The 21,584-nt window shown below is 48.2% G+C and overlaps 1 protein-coding gene across 15 annotated transcripts in view; it reads left to right on the top strand.

Moving 5' to 3' along the window:
* Positions 1-21,584, top strand: part of SLCO5A1 (solute carrier organic anion transporter family member 5A1) — a 189,163-nt gene that overhangs the window by 147,563 nt on the left and 20,016 nt on the right. For 14 of the 15 annotated variants that reach the window (XM_039522870.1, XM_039522869.1, XM_039522857.1 and 11 more), the window contains 2 exons: positions 10,749-10,908; positions 15,230-15,471. In XM_039522870.1, the coding sequence (XP_039378804.1) occupies positions 10,749-10,908; positions 15,230-15,471 (402 nt within the window). Of the gene's footprint in view, positions 1-10,748; positions 10,909-15,229; positions 15,472-21,029; positions 21,320-21,584 lie in introns of those variants that run through there. The other variant, XM_039522871.1, reaches the window with a different exon arrangement.

Raw genomic sequence — 21,584 nt, 5'->3', positions numbered from 1 at the left:
CCTGACTGGCTTTGTATGGAGTTGTTCCAAAGCATCACAGCATCCCCTTCCACACCGTGCACTTCCCAGAAGTCTGCACAGGCACTGACACTCCCTCCTCCGGCCTTTGTCTCTTTTCCAGGCATTAGGAGGCCACCCGATCTCTCTGTTCTCCAACACCTTCAGTTGGCACCTTGCAGGGGAAACTGATTTGGGAGAAATGAAGTAAAAGCTGCCCAAACTGAGCTTGAGCACACCTGAATTTTGAGGTGTTCAAATCTGGAAGGCAGGTGCTGGGGGTGGGAGAGGGCTGTGGGCTCCATGGGGGAGCATGGCAGCAACTGTCTGGAGCTTCACGGAGCCAGATACGCTGGTCTGAGTGGCACAGTAAGCGGTTTGGGGGTTGGAGAAGGGGTAGGGAGTTCCGGGGGGCAGTCAAGGGAAAAGGAGCAGGAGGGGTTGGATGGGGCAGAGGTTTGGAGGGGCAGTCAGGGGACAGGCAGCAATTGGATAGGCATGGGAGTCCAGAAGGTTTATCAGGGGACAGGTAGAGGGGTTCTGGGGGGAAGTTGGGTGGGGTCTCAGGCGGGGCCAGTTCAGGACAAGGAGATGGGAGGCTTAAATCGGGGCTGGGGTCCCAAGGGGCAGTTAGGGGCAGGGGTCTCGGGAGGGGGTAATCGGGGGATAAGGACCAGTGGTGCTTAGATAGGGGGTGGGGGTCCTGGGGGGCAGTTGGGGCAAGGGTCTGGGGAGGGGGCAATCAGCGGCCAGGGGCTGGGATTCAAAGGGCTCTGGGCTGCTGGCAGCTGCGGGGAGCCCTGAGCCCTTTAAATCCCAGCCGCCTCCCCCGCTGGGATTCAAAGGGCTCTGGGCTCCCTGCCCCTGGGGCAGTGCAGAGCCCTCTGACTCCCGGCCGCGGCTGGGATTTAAAAGGCTCTGGGCTCCCCGCGCTTGCAGGCAGCCCAGAGCCCTCTGACTCCCGGCCGCGGCTGGGATTTAAAAGGCTCTGGGCTCCCCGCGCTTGCAGGCAGCCCAGAGCCCTCTGACTCCCGGCCGCGGCTGGGATTTAAAAGGCTCTGGGCTCCCCGCGCTTGCAGGCAGCCCAGAGCCCTCTGATTCCCGGCGGCGGCTGGGATTTAAAAGGCTCTGGGCTCCCCGCTCTTGCAGGCATCCCAGAGCCCTCTGTCTCCCGGCTGCGGCTGGGATTTAAAGGGCTCTGGGATCCCCGCCGCAGCGGGCAGCGCAGAGCCCTCTGATTCCCGGCCGCGGCTGGGATTTAAAAGGCTCTGGGCTCCCCGCTCTTGCAGGCAGCCCAGAGCCCTCTGATTCCCGGCCACGGCTGGGATTTAAAGGGCTCTCGGCTCCCCGCTCTTGCAGGCAGCGCAGAGCCCTCTGATTCCCAGCGGCGGCTGGGATTTAAAAGGCTCTGGGCTCCCCGCTCTTGCAGGCAGCCCAGAGCCCTCTGACTCCCGGCGGCGGCTGGAATTTAAAAGGCTCTGGGCTCCCCGCTCTTGCAGGCAGCGCAGAGCCCTCTCACTCCCGGCCGCGGCTGGGATTTAAAGGGCTCTGGGCTCCCCGCCGCAGCGGGCAGCGCAGAGCCCTCTGATTCCCAGCCGCGACTGGGATTTAAAGGGCTCTGGGCTCCCCACCGCAGCGGGCAGCGCAGAGCCCTCTGATTCCCGGCGGCGGCTGGGATTTAAAGGGCTCTCGGCTCCCCGCGCTCGCAGGCAGCCCAGAGCCCTCTGACTCCCGGCCGCGGCTGGAATTTAAAAGGGGCGAAACCTAGCTCCAACTATTGGTGAAGCAGAGCCCCTGACTGTAAATATTCCTGGGGCTAAAGCCCCAGGAGCCCATATAAGTCGGCACCCATGATCGTGTCACGCTGCCTGGCTGAAGAAGCAGGAAGTGGGGACACAAACCACAGGTACATTAGTTAGCAAGGACGGGGTTGCATAGGTTACCTGTCTTCAGCTGAAATGCTGTGACACCTGCTGGCAGTAACTTGAAGAAATACAAGTGAATAAAAAACTGCCTTTAATATGATTTGTTCTAAATCTTTCAGATGAAATGTAACTAACCTGCTCCTTCTTCAGTTTTGTGAAGTAAGTATTATGGCCCTGCTGTCACAAACAAGAGAACTGAGGGCTTGTCCACATGAGTAAGTTGCTCTGGTGTATAACTTAAATTGTTTTTTTAATTGATGTAGTTAAACCAGTGCACCCCCCTGTGTGGACACTCTTATTGCAGTTTTAAGAATAGCTTGTAGCAGTTTAGCCTAAACTGATTCCTAATTGACTTTAATTAAATGGAAATAAGCCTTTTCCGCTGGCTTTAACTAAAGAGGTTTAAAGTAACACCTTTAGTTAAACCCACACAACTTTCTCATTTAGACAGGGTGGTTGGCATATTAAAAGCTGAATCCTTCAAAGTATTGATTGCTGTCAACTCCCATTGAAATCAAAATGAAGTCACTGGGACTTCATCAATGGCAATAGAAGTGGAAGGTGCTCAGCAAATTGCAGGAGTGGGCCTTGTGTGAATTACTTAAACCTACATAGTAAGTGAGTTGATATACAGATTAATAAAACAAGCAGTGCTGACTCCCACATTCATCTTTACAAACCTGGTCATCGGTGTGATAAACTTCTCCTAGATTTGTTCAATTGTTACCATTTGATCTAGCTTTAAACCATTTCATTAATAAGACACTTTTACTCAGATATCAAAGAATGCCAGCACTTAAAAAAAACATACACATTTTCTAAAGGAAATTTTTCATTTTGAGGATACCAAAAATAGATACAGCCTTCTCCAAAGTTAAGCTTGTAATAGATCCCAGTTACTAACTCTGTGTCTCGTTTTTGTAAGCAAATGCAGGATCTGTTTATAACTATTTCTTTTTGTGGTCAAAAGTCACATCAAAGTAATTCCCTTTTTTTTTTTGCTTGGGCATAGTCCACCCATCCAGTAGAAAGGAGAGTGAATAGCTGTGTCTAGTTAGCATAAAAAACCAAACACAGCTCTCAAAATTCAGGAAAGCAGGTATTTCATAATGTAAATGTAGTCTGCCTAAACCAGGCATGTTCTAAATTGGGGACAGTAAATGGACCGGGAAGCTCAGGTAGATTAAATATGTTTGCAAAGATTTTCTGCGATTTTACATTGGACACAGGTAGTTTTGCGTTTGCTAATTTGTCATTGCTTACTTGGGTTACCAGGTTCAGGGCAATTCTGTATTTCACATTTCAGCATCTTAAACGATGCAGCTGAATGACTCTAGCCTTGCCTCTAAGGACAACCTGACATATGTAACATTTAAATGCAACATGAGGGCCCTTCCACCAGCAGTGTAAATTAGGCATGCTCTTATGCAGCCCTGATTTGCACCAGGCTGGGCAGTTCTGAATTAGGGAGCTGGCTCCCAGCAGATCCCATTCAGATGTAGAGGAGAATCAGGATCAATGTGCAGGGTCGCCCAGAGGATTCAGGGGGCCTGGGGCAGGGCCGGGTCTTCGGTGGCAGGTCCCTCTCGGAGGGAAGGACCCACCGCTGAATTGCCGCCGAAGAATGAAGTGGCGGCAGTAGAGCAGCCTAAGTGCCGCTGATTGCGGCTTTTTTTTTTTCCGCCGCTTGCGGCGCTTGTGCTCACTGGGCAGTGCCCGCTGCTGAAGTGCCGCCAAAAACCCGGAGCAGCTCACGGGGCCCCTGTGGGGCCTGGGACCTGGGGCAAATTGCCCCACTTGCCCCCCCGCACCCCTCCCCGGGTGGCCCTGTCAATGTGTCATAAAGGAGAGTAAAATTCTGCCTACCAGAAAAATTGACTATGAGGAGCATGAAATACTTGAAACAAAAAGCTCAACCATGTATCTGATACATGCACCCTGAGATTTTTTTTGGATGGAAGCCAGATAAACAACAATTTGAAATTGAGAAAGATGCAAAAGATGTCATGAGGTCACTAATCAATTTCAGCCTGAGCCACAGTGGCTACAATATACTTCTTGACCCACTGGAACAGTTTAAGAATTAATTGCTGAGAACGATAATTAATTTGGTCATATAAGCCAAACCAAATAAATGGAACCTGGAGACAAAGGGAAGACATGTGGATGAAATGAACAGATCTGCTTGTTGATCACAATGCACACTTGTGAAATCTTTTGCCATTGCAAACCATAACAACAATCAGGGCTGGCTCCAGGGTTTTTGCCGCCCCAATTAGCGAAAAGAAAAAAAAAAAAAGCTGTGATCACGATCTGCAGCTCTACCGCCGCTGCTTCAGTCTTCGGCGGCAATTCGGCGGCGGATCCTTCGCTCCGAGAGGGAGCGAGGGACCCGCCGCCGAATTGCTGCCAAAGTCCCAGACTTGCCGCCCCTCACAGTTGGCCGCCCCAAGCAGCTGCTTGCTGGTCTGGTGCCTGGAGCCAGCCCTGACAACAATGATAGTGCTTAGCATTTTAGGGCTGAAACTTGCAAGGTTCTGAGTAGTCCTATGAGGTGCTGAGCACCCTCAGCTCCAACTGACTGCAGTGGGGGCGAAAGGAGCTCAGCCCCTTGCAGATGTGCACAGCACCTCACAGAATCAAACCAATAATTCACTCCATAGGAAGATCTCAAAACCCTTTACAAATATTTATGAGTTAAACTTTGCCACACCCCTGTGAGGAAGGCAGAAGTAAGAGCATATGAACTGCAGTAGTCTCTGTCCTTAGATATCTGGAATATTTAAAGATGTAGTATAATAAAGAGAAAAAATGAGCGAAGAGCAGATTATACTCCTCAAATCCATGCATGAAGGGGCCCTACTGCACATAGGCCTCACCCTCCCACTCAGAAAGGGGAGGTGCCCCATAGCGCAATCCCACCCCTATGTGGAACCTCACAGGGAGTCTGCTGTGGGGTCAGGAATTGTGGCAGACAGGAAGAGGGCGAGCACTGGGCAGGTCTGTGTTGGCCAGTGGTGGTGGAGACTACCAAAATTATTTCCTTGTGATCTCATCCAGGCTGAGCACAGGCCTCTTCCAGCCTGCTCTACAGAAAGCTGTTTTTGTATTTCATGAACATTAAACTGTCTTACCTGAAAATAATCAAAATAGCTGCAAAGAGACTCTTCTTTTATTTGTGGAAATGAGAGAAAAGGCGGATGCCTTTTCTTGTCCGTTCAGTGTACAGGCGCAGGGCCCGATTCCGGGGAATCGGCCTAAGGCCAGGGTAGGTTCCCAGGGTGCTTATCTGCAACCAAAGTCCCTGTATTAGTTTAATTCCATCCCCTCTTTTTATGATATGTAAAATGATACAAAACTGGCTGGTTTTGGTTATACTCTTCTATTGTCCTGGAGCAGTTAAAGTTATTGTAGATAAATTGAAAGATATAATTGGTTTGTTGGATTTTTGGGACAAAAAATACACAAAAAAATCTCAACTTCCTATCCCAAGCATCAAGGTTTGCTGCTGTTGTCTCTCTCAGTCCAGTCAGACAATCAGAACTAAGTGGAGCAGAACAACAAAAAATGAACCTAGATAAAAACCACATAATTCCTAGCTTCAGTCTCCAACTCTAGCTGCAACCGACTGCCACATGACAAGGCTTCTACACCAGTGGTTCTCAACCTTGCCAGACTACTGTACCCCTTTCAGGAGTCGATTTGTCTTGTGTACCCCCAGTTTCACCTCACTTAAAAACTACTTGCTTACAAAATGAGACATAAAAATACAAAAGTGTCACAGCACACTGTTATTGCAAAATTGCTTATTTTCTCATTTTGACCATATAATTATAAAACAAATTGATTGGAATATAAATGTTGTACTTACATTTCAGTGTATAGTATATAGTATAGTCTATAGAGCAGTATAAACGTATCATTGTCTGTATGAAATTTTAGTTTGTACTGACTTAGCTAGTGCTTTTTATGTAGCCTGTTGTAAAACTAGGCAAATATCTAGATGACTTGATGTACCCCATGGAAGACCTCTGTGAACCCCCAGAAATACACATACCCTTGGTTTAGAACCACTGTTCTACACCTTAAAGGTTCAGTAACTAAACCCAGCCTTTCCCCCACTTTTCTCCTTGATCTTTGCCATTTCAAAAGAACGCTTGGTAGTTTGGCTATGAGAGAATCACGATGTACAAGGAAGAAGCATTGAAGAAGCCAGTCATGTAACATCCTTCTGTGCAAATGGTTTACTCAAACACTTCTCAAAACCACAATTTTCCAAGCATGATCTTGGCAGCCTTTTAAACAGTGGATCCAATTTATTCATTATTTTGGGATGATGGTTAGTTTAATCATGACAGAAATGTCTTTGCTAGGTAGCCAAGGCTTCTCCTTTTCACTTTTTATCCCGGTTTTTAGAATGAAGACCTTTTAGGCTGTAAGCTCATCATGGCAGGAACTATGTTTTCTTTGTGTTTGGAACCGCCTTAGTACATTATATGTTCTACTACAATCTAAGTAAATAAAAATGAAACCACATACAAATCCATTTGCTGTTTAGGAGATAACCTTAATGCTTTCCTATATTTTGGATTTATCTGTGGATTACTTCAATTGTAAGCTCTGTGGGCCATCTTGTGGGGGGTGGTGGTGGTGGTGTGTGTGTATTGCCTAACACAAAGGAGTTCCAGTCCCTGATTGTGTATCCCTCAGTATGAATAAATAATAAAAGGCCCCACAACTCTTAAAACTCTAGACTCTACAACTTCCTTCTCCCCTCTTACTTCTCTCTCCCATAGACTAATAGTTGGAGAGAAAGAAAAATCAAAACTAAAATCCTTGTTAGAAAGTAGATTCCCCTTTATCATTAGTCTGTCTAAAGCTCTTCCTCTAATTAGTTCTGCCAGTATTATATAAGTGGAAATGAGATATAGAACAGTCCTTTGAGAGGTTAACCAATGCAATTTATCAAATGGAATTCTGGGATTTATCTCTGGTGTGTACATGTCTCAAACTTGCAGCTAATCATATTAATGAAAGGAGCAGAGGAGTAATTTGTAACTGAAAGATGAATTCAGGAAATGCTGTCATTTTTTACCAGATTTTAAAATGTGCATGTGCCAGACTTTGTTGGCAGCTTAAGGCCTCTAGTTGTGGGTGGGATACTGAGAAGAGTTTAGGTTATTGGACTGATGCACAGCCATGACAGCCTGAACCAGTAGAGTTGACCACTCCTCAGACATAGTGTCCAAAAACAGTTGGAATGAGTTGAGTATTTTCATCCAACAGCTTCCTGGAAACGTAGCTCAGCTTCAAGAAAACAAAATAAACCCCAGTAAGGGAGGGATGGTTGAGGAGACCTGCAGAAATACGTCGTCTCCTGATACTCTACAATATTTGGAGGCAGCATGTGAGATGGAGATAGGGTGCGCACAGATGCATCAGCACCAAAGAGATCTCTGCCTCCAGTGCAGCCCTGAGATGCTCCCTTGGTGTTTCATTATTGGAAAGACAAGTTAACACTGAGCGAGGGTTGAAGGTGAAAAAGGTATAGACATGAGCACCTTATGCATCTCCCTTAGCAAGCCTGTCAAGCAGATAGAGTGACTTGGTGCTGTGCGATAGAGGGTGAGTCTGTGAGGGAATGGAGAAGTGAGAACTTCTTTATGCAGCCAGACGTTGAGGGATCAAGTCGAAAAAACCCACTGTAATTTGTTGAGGTAGGTCAATTAATATAAATGGGGGAGATTCAGACTTTTGTATCTTCATGGCAGTTCCTCCTCTCACATCATCATTTTAAAGTTACAGGCAGTAACCCAGAGGTAAAACACTGTAATGTTGTCATAGGTCAGGGCAACTACTGAGCTTGGGGGGTCTGAGTATGAGGGAGGTCCAGATACATGTGGGCTGGGTGGATGGGGAGCAGTTCCCTGTCCATTGACTGCTCCCCCCTGCTTCCTGCCCCCATTGCTCCTCAGCTGCCGGGGTGGGGGAGAAGGAGGGGTCACTGTACAGGGAGCTGCTCCCCCATCCACCTAGCCTTTTCAAATAAATCTGTCTAGAAAAAAAATTAAATCATTATATCTTATACGTACTAATTAATAAGGAAGAGCGGGGTAAGCTTCTGTTCCTTGTATCCTCTTAGCTCTTCCAAGAAGTGTCTAATTTAAACTGATATGAAAAAGGCTTTTTATGATAAAGACTCTTTTTTAAAAAACTTTGTTTCTCTATACCAGGGGTCGGCAACCTTTCAGAAGTGGTGTGCCGAGCCTTCATTTATTCACTTTAATTTAAAGTTCCGTGTGCCAGTAATATATTTTAACGTTTTTAGAAGGTCTCTTTCTATAAGTCTATAATATATAACTAAACTACTGTTGTATGTAAAGTAAGTAAGGTTTTTAAAATGTTTAAGAAGTTTCATTTAAAATTAAATTAAAATGCAGAGCCCCCCGGACTGGTGGCCAGGACCTGGACAGTGTGAGTGCCACTGAAAATCAGCTCACATGCGTGCCATAGGTTGCCTACCCCTGCTCTATACTCACTGTTTATAATCCCTATTTCCACCTTTCCTTTCATTCAGTGATTTCTGGTACTCATCTCTGAAAGCTAGTCCCATTTTGTAATTTCTTCATATCACACACCATGCCCTCATCTTACATTACACACAATTGTTGTTGACACAATTGCTGCACCTCATAATGCAAAATAACATTGTTGCATTGACTGATGACCTTCTCTTAGCATTGATGAAGACCAGGTGTTCATGTTGATATTATTAGCTCTCCCAACTGCTTTCATTCCAGTCAGTGATGAAGTGTTGACATGACTGCAGTCTGTGCTGGGAGTGGACAGGGCCACTCTTCAGTGGCTTTGTGCCTTTGTCAGTGACAGCTCCCAGAGGATAGTGTTGGGCCCTTGCACTTCTACCTGGAGAGTTCTAGTAGGCTACCGCAATGATCTACTCTGGTTTTCCTTCCTAAGACAATTAATAACTAGATGTGGGTTGAAGTTTTTTTCAATATGCTGGTGACACCCAGCTTTATAGCTATATCTTGCCCAACACAAAATGTGGCCAAGTGTCTTTCCCAGTGTCTGGGTAAGAATGAGACATGGATGACTTAGACTCAGTCTGGATAAGGCTGAGGTGATTATGGTGGTTGGGGGAGCAACTGGATGAGTTGAAGGAGGCTATATCAGCCCCCACTCTGATTGAAGGTATTTGGCCATCAATTGTAACCACAGTTGACATTTTGGTGGGGTCTACATTTAAATAATCCAACAGCAGCATTGACTTGGACTGCTTTTTCTGTCTCCATCTGGCTGAGAGGCTGTGACCTTTCCTTTTGGATGTGGGCTGTGCTATTGCCGTCTGCTCCTCGATCACCTCTAGAATGGGCTGCAACAATGGACTCTAGTGGGACACTGAAACGGATGTACAGCGGGATAGCTTGCTTGTTCAGTGTAGTCTCCTGCCAAGAGCATGTGATGCCAGTGCTCTGGGATCTGCTGGCTGCCTGTTGGCTTCAGGGTGAAATTTAAGGTTTTGGTTCTGACATTTAAAGATCTAAATGGCCTAGGACCTGCCTAGCAGAGATTGTCTCTCTCTCTCTGTGCCATTCTGCTGCAGCCGAGATTGGCTGGGGCTTCTGTGGCAGATAAGAGATGTTGCTGCTGGCACAATGCTTAATCATAGAATAGACTATCAGGGATGGAAGGGACCTCAGGAGGTCATCTAGTCCAACCCCCTACTCAAAGCAGGGCCAATCCTCAGACAAATTTTTGCCCCAGATCCCTAAATGGCCCCCTCAAGGATTGAACTCACAACCCTGGGTTTAGCAGGCCAATGCTCTCTCTGTGTGTTCCTCAGTTCTGGCATCCACTCCCCTCCCACTCACCCCAAAACAATCTGTTGACTTTCGAGGCACACAGCAAAATCCTTTGTTTAAGAGAGGTTTTTAGGGAAGCTAAGGCAGTTGAGGCTTTTTTGGGAATGTGCTGGGTTGGGAGATTAAAATGTCTATGGAGTATTGTGTCCAGTTCTGGGTGCACATTTCAGAAAAGATGTGGACAAATTGGAGAAAGTCCAAAGAGCAACACAATTGATTAAAGGTCTAGAAAACATGATCTATGAGGAAAGACTGAAAAAATTGAGCTTGTTTAGTCTGGAGAAGAGAAGACTGAGAGAGGACATAACCGTTTTCAAGTACATAAAAGGTTGTTACAAGGAGGAGGGAGAAAAATTGTTGTTCTTAACCTCTGAGGATAGGACAAGAAGCTTAAAAGCTTAAATTGCAGCAAGGGTGGTTTAGGTTGGACATTAGGAAAAAGCTTCCTAATTGTCAGAGTGGTTAAGCAGTGGAATAAATTGCCTAGGGAGGTTGTGGAATCTCCATTATTGTGGATTTTTAAGAGCAGGTTGGACAAACACCTGTCAGGGATGGTCTAGATAATACTTAGTCCTACCTTAAGTGCAGGGGACTGGATTAGATGACCTCTCGAGGTCCCTTCCAGTTCTATGATTCTATGGCATACTGCAGTACAAAATATAAATAATCATGATGGTTTCTGACTGGTGAGTGGAAGGAGATGTGATCTTTCAGTTTTGTAATGATTTTTTTCATTGCAGTTTTCAATTAAAGTCACTGATGCCTAGAAACCAGGATTAGCATGCTTTTATGTTACTCACGTCCAAATAAATAACTAGTGTCCATGCAACCTTTCTAATACTAAAAATCACTAAACAACTACAGGAGAGTCTAAAGGGTTTGTTTCTCTGCACATACTTGTTTAACATGCTGTTCTAATGTAACCTATTTTTCCTCTCCTCAGTCCTACACTCACTATGGCACACAGAAATCTGACAGGTAGCTGTAATGTCAACTGTGGATGCAAAATTCATGAGTACGAGCCTGTCTGTGGATCAGATGGAATAACATACTTCAATCCGTGTCTGGCCGGCTGCATCAATGGTGGAAATCATAGCACAGGGGTGAGTGTATAACAAACCCATCCAAAATGATGTAAAAGTATACTGTGGGGCTAAAGATCAGCAGATCTGGGCTGAAGTGGATAGGTACAGAAAGGGGGAGTGTACTAGCTCCAAGGCACATTTCTTCCTAGCTTCAGAGAATCTTATCCACAAGTGCCCCGCGTGCATGAATTTCTCCATGTTTCAAGATGGTAGGAACACCAGCTGTCCAATACCAATGTGATATATGCCATCATGTGCCAGCAATGCCCCTCTGTACATTGGCCAGACTGGACTGTCTCTATGTAAAAGAATAATGGACACAAATCAGACGTCAAGAATTAGAACATTCAAAAACCAGTTGGAGAACACTTCAATCTCCCAGGCCACTCGATTGCAGACCTAAAAGTCTCAATATTACAACAAAAAAACTTCAAAAACAGACTCCAATGAGAGACTGCTGAATTGGAATTAATTTGCAAATTGGACACCATTAAATTAGGCTTGAATAAAGACTGGGAGTGGATGGGCCATTACACAAAGTAAAACTATTTCCTCATGCTTATTCCCCGCACCCCCCCCCACACTTCCTCACATCTTCTTGTCAATTGCTGGAAATGGGCCATTTTCATTACCACTTACAAACAGTTCTTTTTCTCTCCTGCTGATAATAGCTCACCTTAACGGATCACTCTCCTTATAGTGTGTATGGTAACACCCATTGTTTCATGTTCTCTGTGTATATATATATCTTCCTACTGTATTTTCCACTGCAGGCATCCGATGAAGTGGGCTGTAGCCTACGAAAGCTTATGCTCAAATAAATTTGTTAGTCTCTAAGGTGCCACAAGTACTCCTGTTCTTTTTGCAGCTGTCCATGGTATCATCCCAGCCTTCAGCAATTTTGAGCATAAGTTAACACTAACTATATCAACTTAACTTACACCGAGTGAACTACCTCCAACCAAAGGGATGATTTGGAAATGACCATGGGACCATGGCACTTGTAGGAATTGTACTCCACTGTGGCAGGATAGCAGGGAGTCTGGGTTTGCAGCACAAGCACAGAGTGTCTGCATAGCTGGCCTGGGCCTCTGCTCATGTCCTACATTCACTGGGTTGTAGAAGCTGAATGCTTCTTTGAGGGTTGCCTGGTCACAGATTGAAAAATACAAAGGAAACTTGGTGACTGGAAACTTAGTTTCTGGGCCAGTGCACAGGAAAACTGGTGAGGAGTAGCATCTGTCCCTGTTGTCAACAGAATGCTTTGGGCTGCCAAAAAACCAAGGCTTTGGAATTCATTCGGTATTACACACACAAGAGAATGTAAGACCAAACATTTCATTAAAGTATTGTCTGTTAAAGCGGAATAAAGACAAAAGATAGGAGATAGTATGAAACAATGTTGCCTTGCTTTTAGCATCTGGAAACCACATTCATTACACGTCACACTCTTGCCTTACACATTTGTGCCCAGTCAGTGAAACATGAGAACTGTCAGTCTCAGGACGATAATTTGATATTTTGTTTTGACAGAACAGTTCTAAAGTTGAAGGTCCATATAATCATTGCATCCAGTACAGATAAAATTGAAAGCTTCCTTTTACAAGATATTGCGAGGTAGGGAGGAAACAACTTTTTGGTAACCAACTGCTATAGGCACGATTCACAATAGCCACTAGATGTGTAGTTAACTTTAGGCACATTCTTAAGTCACATTGGTTTCAGTGGGACTTAAGTATATGGTTATGTGCTTTGCTGAATACAGTTCATAGTTCTGACCTTTTCTGCTTTTCACATACTATTAAAATAGACCTGTTAAGTCACTTAATTATGAGGAACTTTGAGAATGCTTACCTCTCACCATGAATTTCAAGTGGGTTAAACAAGCTATTAACTGCAATAAATAAGAAAATGTCCATTATGACATCAAGTTTATGTGGAAAAAGTAGTATACGATCATGTAATTAGAGACTGTATCATAATGCATACACACAAGGGGGCCAAATTAAGGTGGTACAGTCATCCTTAATTCTGGCATTTCCTAACTTTTGATTACTTTATTTTGCAACCTTAACAATATTCTTTTAACATTTTGTGTGTGTGTGTGTGTGTGTAAAATTCCCTCTGTTTTTGAAAAAAGTTATTCCATCCTTCCATAGTGACACCCACATGGATCATCAGCAGAGCTGAAAACTTTAGATCCATCAAAAAGACCTCTGCCACTCAGAGACAACTTGTATCTGCTGATACTAGGAGGGCACAATGTAAGGGGGGGGGCATGTGACTGCCCCACATAGCGGCTCTGGGAGGAACCTCCCAGCCCCACCTCCTGAGTCAGAGCAGCCAATCTCGCCAGCTCCTGGAGGGCTGGGGCCATAGGAGTGGACACATGTGACTCTGGGCCAGTCCTCCCTCCCCCACATCTGGCCTGGGGCTGCCACACTCTTCTTGACAGAATTCTTGCCTGCTGGGGGCACTCTTTCCTCCTCCTGTTGTGCCTCCCCCCGGTACATTTTCGGTTTGCTCAGCCTGGGTGGGGAGCAGAGGGGGTGGTATGGAGTCGCTTCGCATGCCAGCTGATAGTGGCCACTGTGCAGCATGGAGAGCCTGGCTGGGGGTGGCAACAGCCTGCCCCCTCAGCAGGGGCGGCTCTAGCGTTTTGGCCGCCCCAAGCAGTCATGCGCGGGAGGCGCCCCGGAGCCGCGGGAGCAGCGGACCTCCCGCGGGCATGACTGCAGAGGGACCGCTGGTCCCGCGTGGCTCGGCTGGACCTCCCGCGGCTGCAGACGGTTCGCGGGTCCGGCAGCTCCGCTTGAGCTGCCGCAGTCATGCCTGCGGGAGGTCCAGCCGAGCCGCGGGACGAGCGCCCCCTCCGCAGTCATGCCTGCGGCAGGTCCGGTCATCCCGGGGCTCCGGTGGACCTCCCGCAGGCATAACTGCGGCAGGTCCGCCGGCCCAGCCTGCTGCCCCCCCTCGGTGGCAGGGGATGCCCCCTACATTTGGCCGCCCTAGGCACCAGCTTGTTTTGCTGGTGCCTAGAGCCGCCCCTGCCCCTCAGCTCCCCGCCCAGGCCTGGCTACCAGGAACAAAGGCCAAGCAAGCCGGAGCGTCCCCATCCTCTGCACAATCCAGGCTCTGGAGGGGAATGTGTTCCAGTGGGCAGACTTCTGCGCATTCCCCCACAAACTTGACCTCTTCTACTTCATCTCCTCCAATCTGTCCCTGACCTGTCACTTTCCTGATGCTGACTCCTTGTCCAAGGCCCATTCTCCTTGCCACATAGTATCCTTTTCATCTCATCCTGTTCTTGACAGTTTTATTTCCCCTCTCCCCCACTGTGCTTCACCCTGTACTCACTCCCAGTCCTAATCTCCCTCTTCAGTCTTCCTCCTCCCGTCTCTTTGCATCTTCCCCTCCCTGGCTCCTTGTCCAAGTCTCTTTTCCCAGACACTCCCCGTACTCCTCAGCTCCTCAGATTTGTTTCCACCCTCCCACCCCCCGCTGGTTCCTAATCCCAGTCTCCAACCTCCTCCAGCTCAGCATTCACTTTCAGTATCCTTTTTCATTTCCCTGACCAGCTCCCAGTCCCTGCTTTCATTTCCAGTGTCTACCCCCAGCCCGAAGTATCCAGAGCAGCCATGACAGGGAAAGCCCAGTGTTACCCCTGTAGTCCTCGGCTGGAGACTGCTCAGTCACTCTATGGGGAAGGCACATGTGTAATCTGGTCAAGGAAGCTGTGAAAGGATGGCACATGCTCAATGAAGATGTACTCTTTGGAGATTTTTCAGCTGTGATTTTGAACTGCAAACTGCAATTTTTCAAAGTCTTATCACTTGGTGAGATGAGGGCAGATTTTGACAGGGTGGCCAGAAGACACACCCCTCACACAAAGGCCACATCCCTGCCAAATTTCAAATCCTGTCTTCAACCACCTGGGGGCACTAGAACTGTTCAGAGAAAAGATCACAGGAATGTTTAATGTAGGCAACACACATTTTTCCATAGCCCCGTTCTCAGAAACGGCTAAACCATTTTGGCTGAGAGTTGCCCAAAAATCCAGCCTGAAGCAGACAGCATGGAAAGTTTCAGTACAAAGGGTTAAAGTTTGGCAATGTTATGAGTCACTGATGGGAAGTGTCAAGCAAACTTAATAATAGGAGCATTATTCCCAGCCCTGCCTAAAATTAGGATAATCTCGTAAGCACGGAACTCCTTTTTAAGTGGTAGTTTTTCACTAGGGAAGGTAAAACATCTATGTGGTAAATATTGCACATTGTCTTGGTTGAAGGGGCAAAAATCTTAATTGCAATATTTTGTTTCTCCTCTTTGCTTTTCTCAGGTAAGAAATTATACTGAATGTGCCTGTGTCCAAAGCCGCCAAGTTATCACTCCACCAACTGTGGGACAGCGCGGTCAGCTCAGGGTGGTTATTGTCAAAACATACCTGAATGAGAATGGCTATGCTGTTTCCGGGAAGTGTGATCGGACCTGCAGTACACTTATCCCATTCCTAATATTTCTGTTCATAGTTACCCTTATAACAGCATGTGCCCAGCCATCGGCAATCATAGTGACACTCAGGTAAGAATCTAGCTATATACCTATCTAGATACATATATTATACCTATCATTACAGTGTTTGTATCGCATAAGAGAGTCTGTTAGCCAGACCCACCGCAGGCGTAAAGCAGTGAATCGCTATTAAAGTCAACAGAATTATGCCCATTTACACTTGTTAAGGATTTGATCCCTTATACAGTAACTCCTCGCTTAACGTTGTAGTTATGTTCCTGAAAAATGCGACTTTAAGTGAAACGATGTTAGCGAATCCAATTTCCCCATAAGAATGAATGTAAATATGGGGGGGTTAGGTTCCAGAGAAATTTTTTTCACCAGACAAAAGACTATATTATATATATATATACACACACACACACACAGTAGGGTGACCAGACGTCCCGATTTTATCGGGACTGTCCCGATATTTGCTTGCTTGTCCCGTGTCCCAACCAATGTTAGGTCGGGACACTGGACAAACAAGCAAAGGCTCCGGAGACCAGAAGGGCTCGCGCCCTCCCCCGCCCTGACTCTGCCCCCTCTTTCCCCCATTGGCTCCCTCCCCAAATCCCCGCCTCTTGCCAAGCGGGCGGCCCCGGAGTGGGGGCAGCAGGCCCCAGTCCCCCCATCCTGCTTGGGTCCCGCAGGAGAACGAATGGGGCTGGGCTGCCGATGCCTCCGCTGCGGGATTGCACCAGCCGGGCAGCCAGCCCAGACACGACTGGCCAGGGGCTGGGCGCAGCGTGCGCACTGCTGGGTCCCTGCAGCAGGCCCGGGCTCGGGGGGTTCTGGCCTGGGCGCCAAAGCCGCAGCCGCTGAGCGCCACGTGCTTGGCCGCTTCCTCCCCCCGCGGCAGTGGGAGCTGCAGCAGCGGCTGCTCCCGAGTCCTGCTGCCCAGGTGGGGAGAACAACCGCCGCCTGGCCCTGCAGGCCACCCCCTACTCTCCCTTCAGGTACCGAGTCCTGCCTGCTCGGGGCCAGGCCAGACTCACATTCACCCCGGCCCCGCACTCCCCTGCGTCTCCCGGGCCTCCCTCCAGCGCTTGCGGAGGGAGGAGGAATCGGGGGAGGGGGATTTTTTTTTTCTCTGCCGCCATTTTTTTCCCCTCTGTCCCTGTTCCCCCCCCCTTCCCCAATGTCCCGATATTTGACCTGGGTGATCTGGTCACCCTAACACACAGAGTATAAGTTTTAAACAAACAATTTAATACTGTACACAGCAATGATGATTGTGAAGCGTGGTTGAGGTGGTGAAGTCAGAGGGTGGGAGAGAGAGTGGGATATTTCCCAGGAATGCCTTGCTGCTAAATGATGAACTAGCATTTGGCTGAGCCCTCAAGGGTTAACACATTCTTGTTAATGTAGCCTCACACTCTACAAGGCAGCACAAATGAAGGGAGGGGAGACAGCATGGCAGACAGAGACACGCTGTGTGTGTGAGAGAGAGATGCACATTGCCCCTTTAATTACACTGACCTCACTCTAAGTACATTGCCTTTTTAAGTAGATCAGCAAGCTGAGACAGCAGCTGCTGCCAGCAAGCTCCCTCCCCCCACCCCCCTCTATGGAGATGGGGTAGGATGGGGGAGGGGGACACCTTGACATTAGCCCCCTTCTTCCCACCCCTGTACATCAAGCAGGAAGCTCCCGGGAGCAGTGCCAAGGCAGAGGGCAGGAGCCGCACATGGCAGTGGGGGGAGGGACAGCTCAACTGCTGGCAATCGATAGCGTGCTGGGTAGCTGCTGCACAGGGAACTTAGGGGAGCGAGGAGCTGATAGGGGGGCTGCCGGTCCACCCTGGTTCCAAGCCCCCACCAGCTAACTCCAACGGGCTGCTCTTCCTGCAAGCAGTGGACAAAGCAGGTGGCTGCCAAATAACATCATTAGGGACCATTGAGCAACTTTAAACAAGCATCTTCTCTAATTGATCAGCAATGAAACAACGTTAACTAGGATGACTTTAAGTGAGGAGTTACTGTATTTATACCCATAACTAGCGCCCTACCAAATTCACGATCCATGTTGGACAATTTCACGGTCATAGGATTTTAAAAATATTCAGTGTCATGGTTTCAGAGGTTTACATCTGAAATTTTATGTGTTGTAACTGTGAGGGTCCTGACGCAATATGGGGTGGTGGGAGGTTGGAAAGCTATTGTAGGGAGGATGTGGGATTGCCACCCTTACTTCTGTGCTGCTGCTGGCCGAGTCCCAGCTCTAAAGCCAGTGCTGCTGCTAGCAGCAGCGCAGAGGTGAGGTCTCTGGGTATGGGGGCGGGGGCAGAGCCGGTCGTACGGGTGGCAACCGCCAAGGGCCCCATGGTCAGGGTGTGCCGTGGTCCGTTCCCCCTGCCAGCCAGCCCAAAGTCTCTTTAATTCCCGAGCTGGGGAGGGGCAGGGCTGAGGCGCCCCAACCAGGAATTCCTACCGTGCACCAGGGGCTAGCTGATAGTCCCGACCGGGCTGGGGAGGGATGGGACGTCCTCTTCCCCGGTATGGGCTGCTCTAGGGGTTGGTCCCCCAGCTGCAGGAAGCTCCATGGCTTCACTGCCTTCAGACCTGGGCCCCCAGCCAGCAGCCAAGGAGCTTACTTCACCCTGGGGATGTTCCCAGAGGTGGGTCTGACCCAGCCCAGGAGCAGCCTGTGCAGCAGAAGAGAAAGTCCTGTTCCTTCCCAGCCTGGCCGAAACTAGCAACTGGAGCCTGGCACATGGTTGTAGCCCCTGGCTAGGGCACCTCCATCTCTGCCCTTCCCCACAGGAGGTGAGTATAATAGGCCATGGGAGGTTAAGCCTCCCCTAACCCAGCCTCTGGCCCCACCCTCGCTCCTCCTTTCCCCTGAAGCCAGCAGGTGCTGACCTCAGCCCAGTGGCCTGGAACTCGGGGCTTGGCCAGCCGGTGGCTCGGGCTGGCCGGCAGCCTGGGGCAGGTCAGGCCAGTACTCGGGCCGGCCAGTGGCCTGGGGTTCTGGCACAGGACTCGGAACACCCAGCGTGGCTGGGGCAGGCCTTCTGGCAACCCTGAGCTCAGGGCCAGGGCTCCTCCGGCTGCACTGGGTGGGTAGGGAGGCCTCAGGGCTCCGGCAGGTGAGGGGGGGTGGAAGCGGTGGGGAGGGGCAGGGCCTCAGGCAGAAGGGACGGGGCTGAGGGGGCTAGTCTCCCCAAAAGGGAGGGTTCATGCGCCACTCATGAAGCTGCCCTACAGTAGCTAGATATCATGACATGGGCGGGGGAGTGATCAAATGTTATCATCCGTGGTGCATTTTTCATGGCCATGAATTTGATAGGGCACTACCCATAAAATGATTATGTATATACCTTGTGAGACAAGAAATGTCCAGCAGACACCGCTCAAAGAGAAAAATGTAAAAAACCCAAAGTGGTTAGATTTTTCAGGTCTGGCGCAGGAATGTGGTCTTCTATGATGTGGTCTTATATTAACACAATTGAGCAGACAGAGAGTTGGTAGACCAATATTTCAGTTTTCGAAACAGGGAAGAGGGAGAAGTTGAAGGAACACAAATTTTTTTAGCATGTTTTGCAAAGCACATGCCTACTTTCAACAGATACTAGGGACAGAAAGAATTAGTGTTAAACACAGTGAGGGTTAATGCGGTGTCAGGTATGGTGCTATATTATCAGTATGTGTTTCTCCTACTGACTGACATTAAAATTATTCTAGTAAGTATTTACAAACTGTTCAAAGTTACAGTCCAGCTACATTCACACACGTACATGTCGGCTTCCCTGAGACATCGTCAACAGAATGAAGAATGTGGGAAAATAGAAGGAAGCTTCCCTATGACCATATTCCTCTTCTTCTCTCATCCCAAACATGAAATATTAGAAACCAACGCCTAAATTAAGCCTCTCATATTTACAGTTTAATCTCAGGCTTCTCATTGATAAAGCCCTCTGTTAAGCACCCAAAAGTTTACTTTCTTAACTGTACAAGCTTTTTGGGTCTTCAGATTTTAGAAGCTTGGCAGAAAAAACTATCTTGTCAGATGTCTAGTTAGACCAGAACTAATGGTAGAATGGACTCACTTGCATTATTTTCTTGTGGTTCTCACAGGAACTTAGATGTGCAGACATGAAATCAATTAAAAAAGTTAAAGCATCTTTTTCAGACATCAGAACGTTACTATAGTGTCAGAGAACCAAGATGAAGTTTGGAGCTTTTTTATTTCACTCAAACCACTTTTCCCCACCCCTTTTGTGACTATAGCTCTTCTACATGGACTTAAATAGAGGCACATCTTACCACCATGCTGGCAAGACTACTCAGTAACTTGAGAACCCCTGATCTATTACCCTATTGAGTCAGTATAAGGAGGTCTGGTAGCATTACCCATCATTAAGATTACTCCACTGTTACCATTACTCTGTCCTCACTGACCAGGCTCCATCCCCTTACAGTTATATGTGACTGGACTTCTTAGTATACCATCCCCACAGACTGACTGAAAGTGCTCCCTCAGCCCAGGCCTATGAGGCAAAGCCACACTTTCCATATCAAGACTGCTCATGGTTCCTCTGGGCCAGGGTGGGCTGGTCATTGGAACTGAGAGAAGGGATCCTGTCTCTGCTATGCTCTCAGTGACAATCCCCCCCACTCCGTTGTACTCGTACAGCACGGAGAAAGAAGCTGTTTGACTCAAATGCAGAGGGAACAAGAGTTGGAACAGGAGGGTTGGATAGGGAGAGTAGACTGAGACAAGGAGGCTTGGGAGGGGAGACTGAGACTAGATGCTGATGGGGACGGGGCAGAGAGGGAAACTGAGACTGGGAGTTGTGAGGAGGCTGAGACTTGGACTGGTAGAGGGTAGAGGAGAAAGGTGGGCTGTCTGGGTAAGGAGACTAGGATTGGGAGCTGGGGCGGGAATTGAGGGGAGACTGGCAATCACTGGGTAGAAGTAGAAACTGAGATTGAAGTAGGAGTTGGAGAAGCGACTGCAACTGGCTGGGTAAGTAGACAGGGACTGGGAATGCATGGGAAAGATGGGGGGAGGGGAAGGGAGACCTGATGAGGAGCCAGGGCTGAGGGAAGAATTGCGACTGGATGGGCAAAGAGTCTGGAATTCTGAGCCAATTGGGGAACATAGATGTGTGTGGGGGGGCAGTGACTGGAGGCTGGGGGAGATACACAGATTGAGAGATGAGGGAAATGGGGGCTGATTGGGCAAGGAAACTAAGAATAAGGAGCTGGGGGTGTGGTGGGGACTGGGAATAGCTGGGCAAGCATGCTGAGGGTGAATGGGGGATGGCTGGGTAAGGACACTGGGGCCAAGCAGCTGGGGGAGTGGTTTTGGGACAGGGAATGGCTGGGAAAGGAGCATGGGAGCAGGACATGGGGAAAGACTGGGACTGTTTGTTTAGAAGGGTGAGGCTATGACTTGCTGGGCAAGGAGACTGGGACTTGGATGAGAAGCAGGAGGTGGAGACTGGGAGGGGCTAGGCGAGAAGAATGGATCTAGGATAGGGAACTGGGGTGGGGCAGAGACAGGATTGGGACAGGAGTAAAGGTCAAGCTTGGGGGATTGGGCAGAAGAGTCTGTGCCCACTAAATACCATTTCCCTCCAGCGCCAGGAATGGAACCCAGGACTCTTGAGTCGCATCATTCCTCTGCTATCAGCAAATAGCTGTGAAACGCACCGGCAACGTATCCTAGCCCCCTCTTGTGCTGGGCCACATGGGAAGACAACTCAAGTGGCAGAGTCTATGCGGTGGATTTAGCAGTTGCAATCCTCCTGATGAGACATATGGTCAGCAGTATGGTGCCATGTGATGGAATTTCTGTATTTTCAGCTTGCTTTTTAAAAACCTAGGATGGCATATGCCCTCTGTCTCTCTTTCTCTTTCTCACACATACACACAGCATGTTAAAGAACATTATTCAGTTGCAAAGCTAAGCACTTAAAAATTAGGAAATGACAGAATTAAAGTTGTCTGTATAAGCTTAATTCAGCACCCTGGCATGTATGCTGCAACACAGACTTTAATTACATGATCACATACTACTTCTGCCACAGGCTTGAGTACACTCTGCCTGGAGGTGTGAGTGTACATGGACTGGAACTGGGCTCCACTGTTGCAGAGCGTCCTCTGCCCCCCACCCAGTCCAGCTTCTTCCTTCTT

This window comes from Mauremys reevesii, linkage group 2 (assembly GCF_016161935.1).
Source record: "Mauremys reevesii isolate NIE-2019 linkage group 2, ASM1616193v1, whole genome shotgun sequence".
Lineage (NCBI taxonomy): Eukaryota > Metazoa > Chordata > Testudines > Geoemydidae > Mauremys > Mauremys reevesii.
Note: the sequence above shows the minus strand (reverse complement) of the source record. Positions and strands in the feature narration are given on the sequence as shown.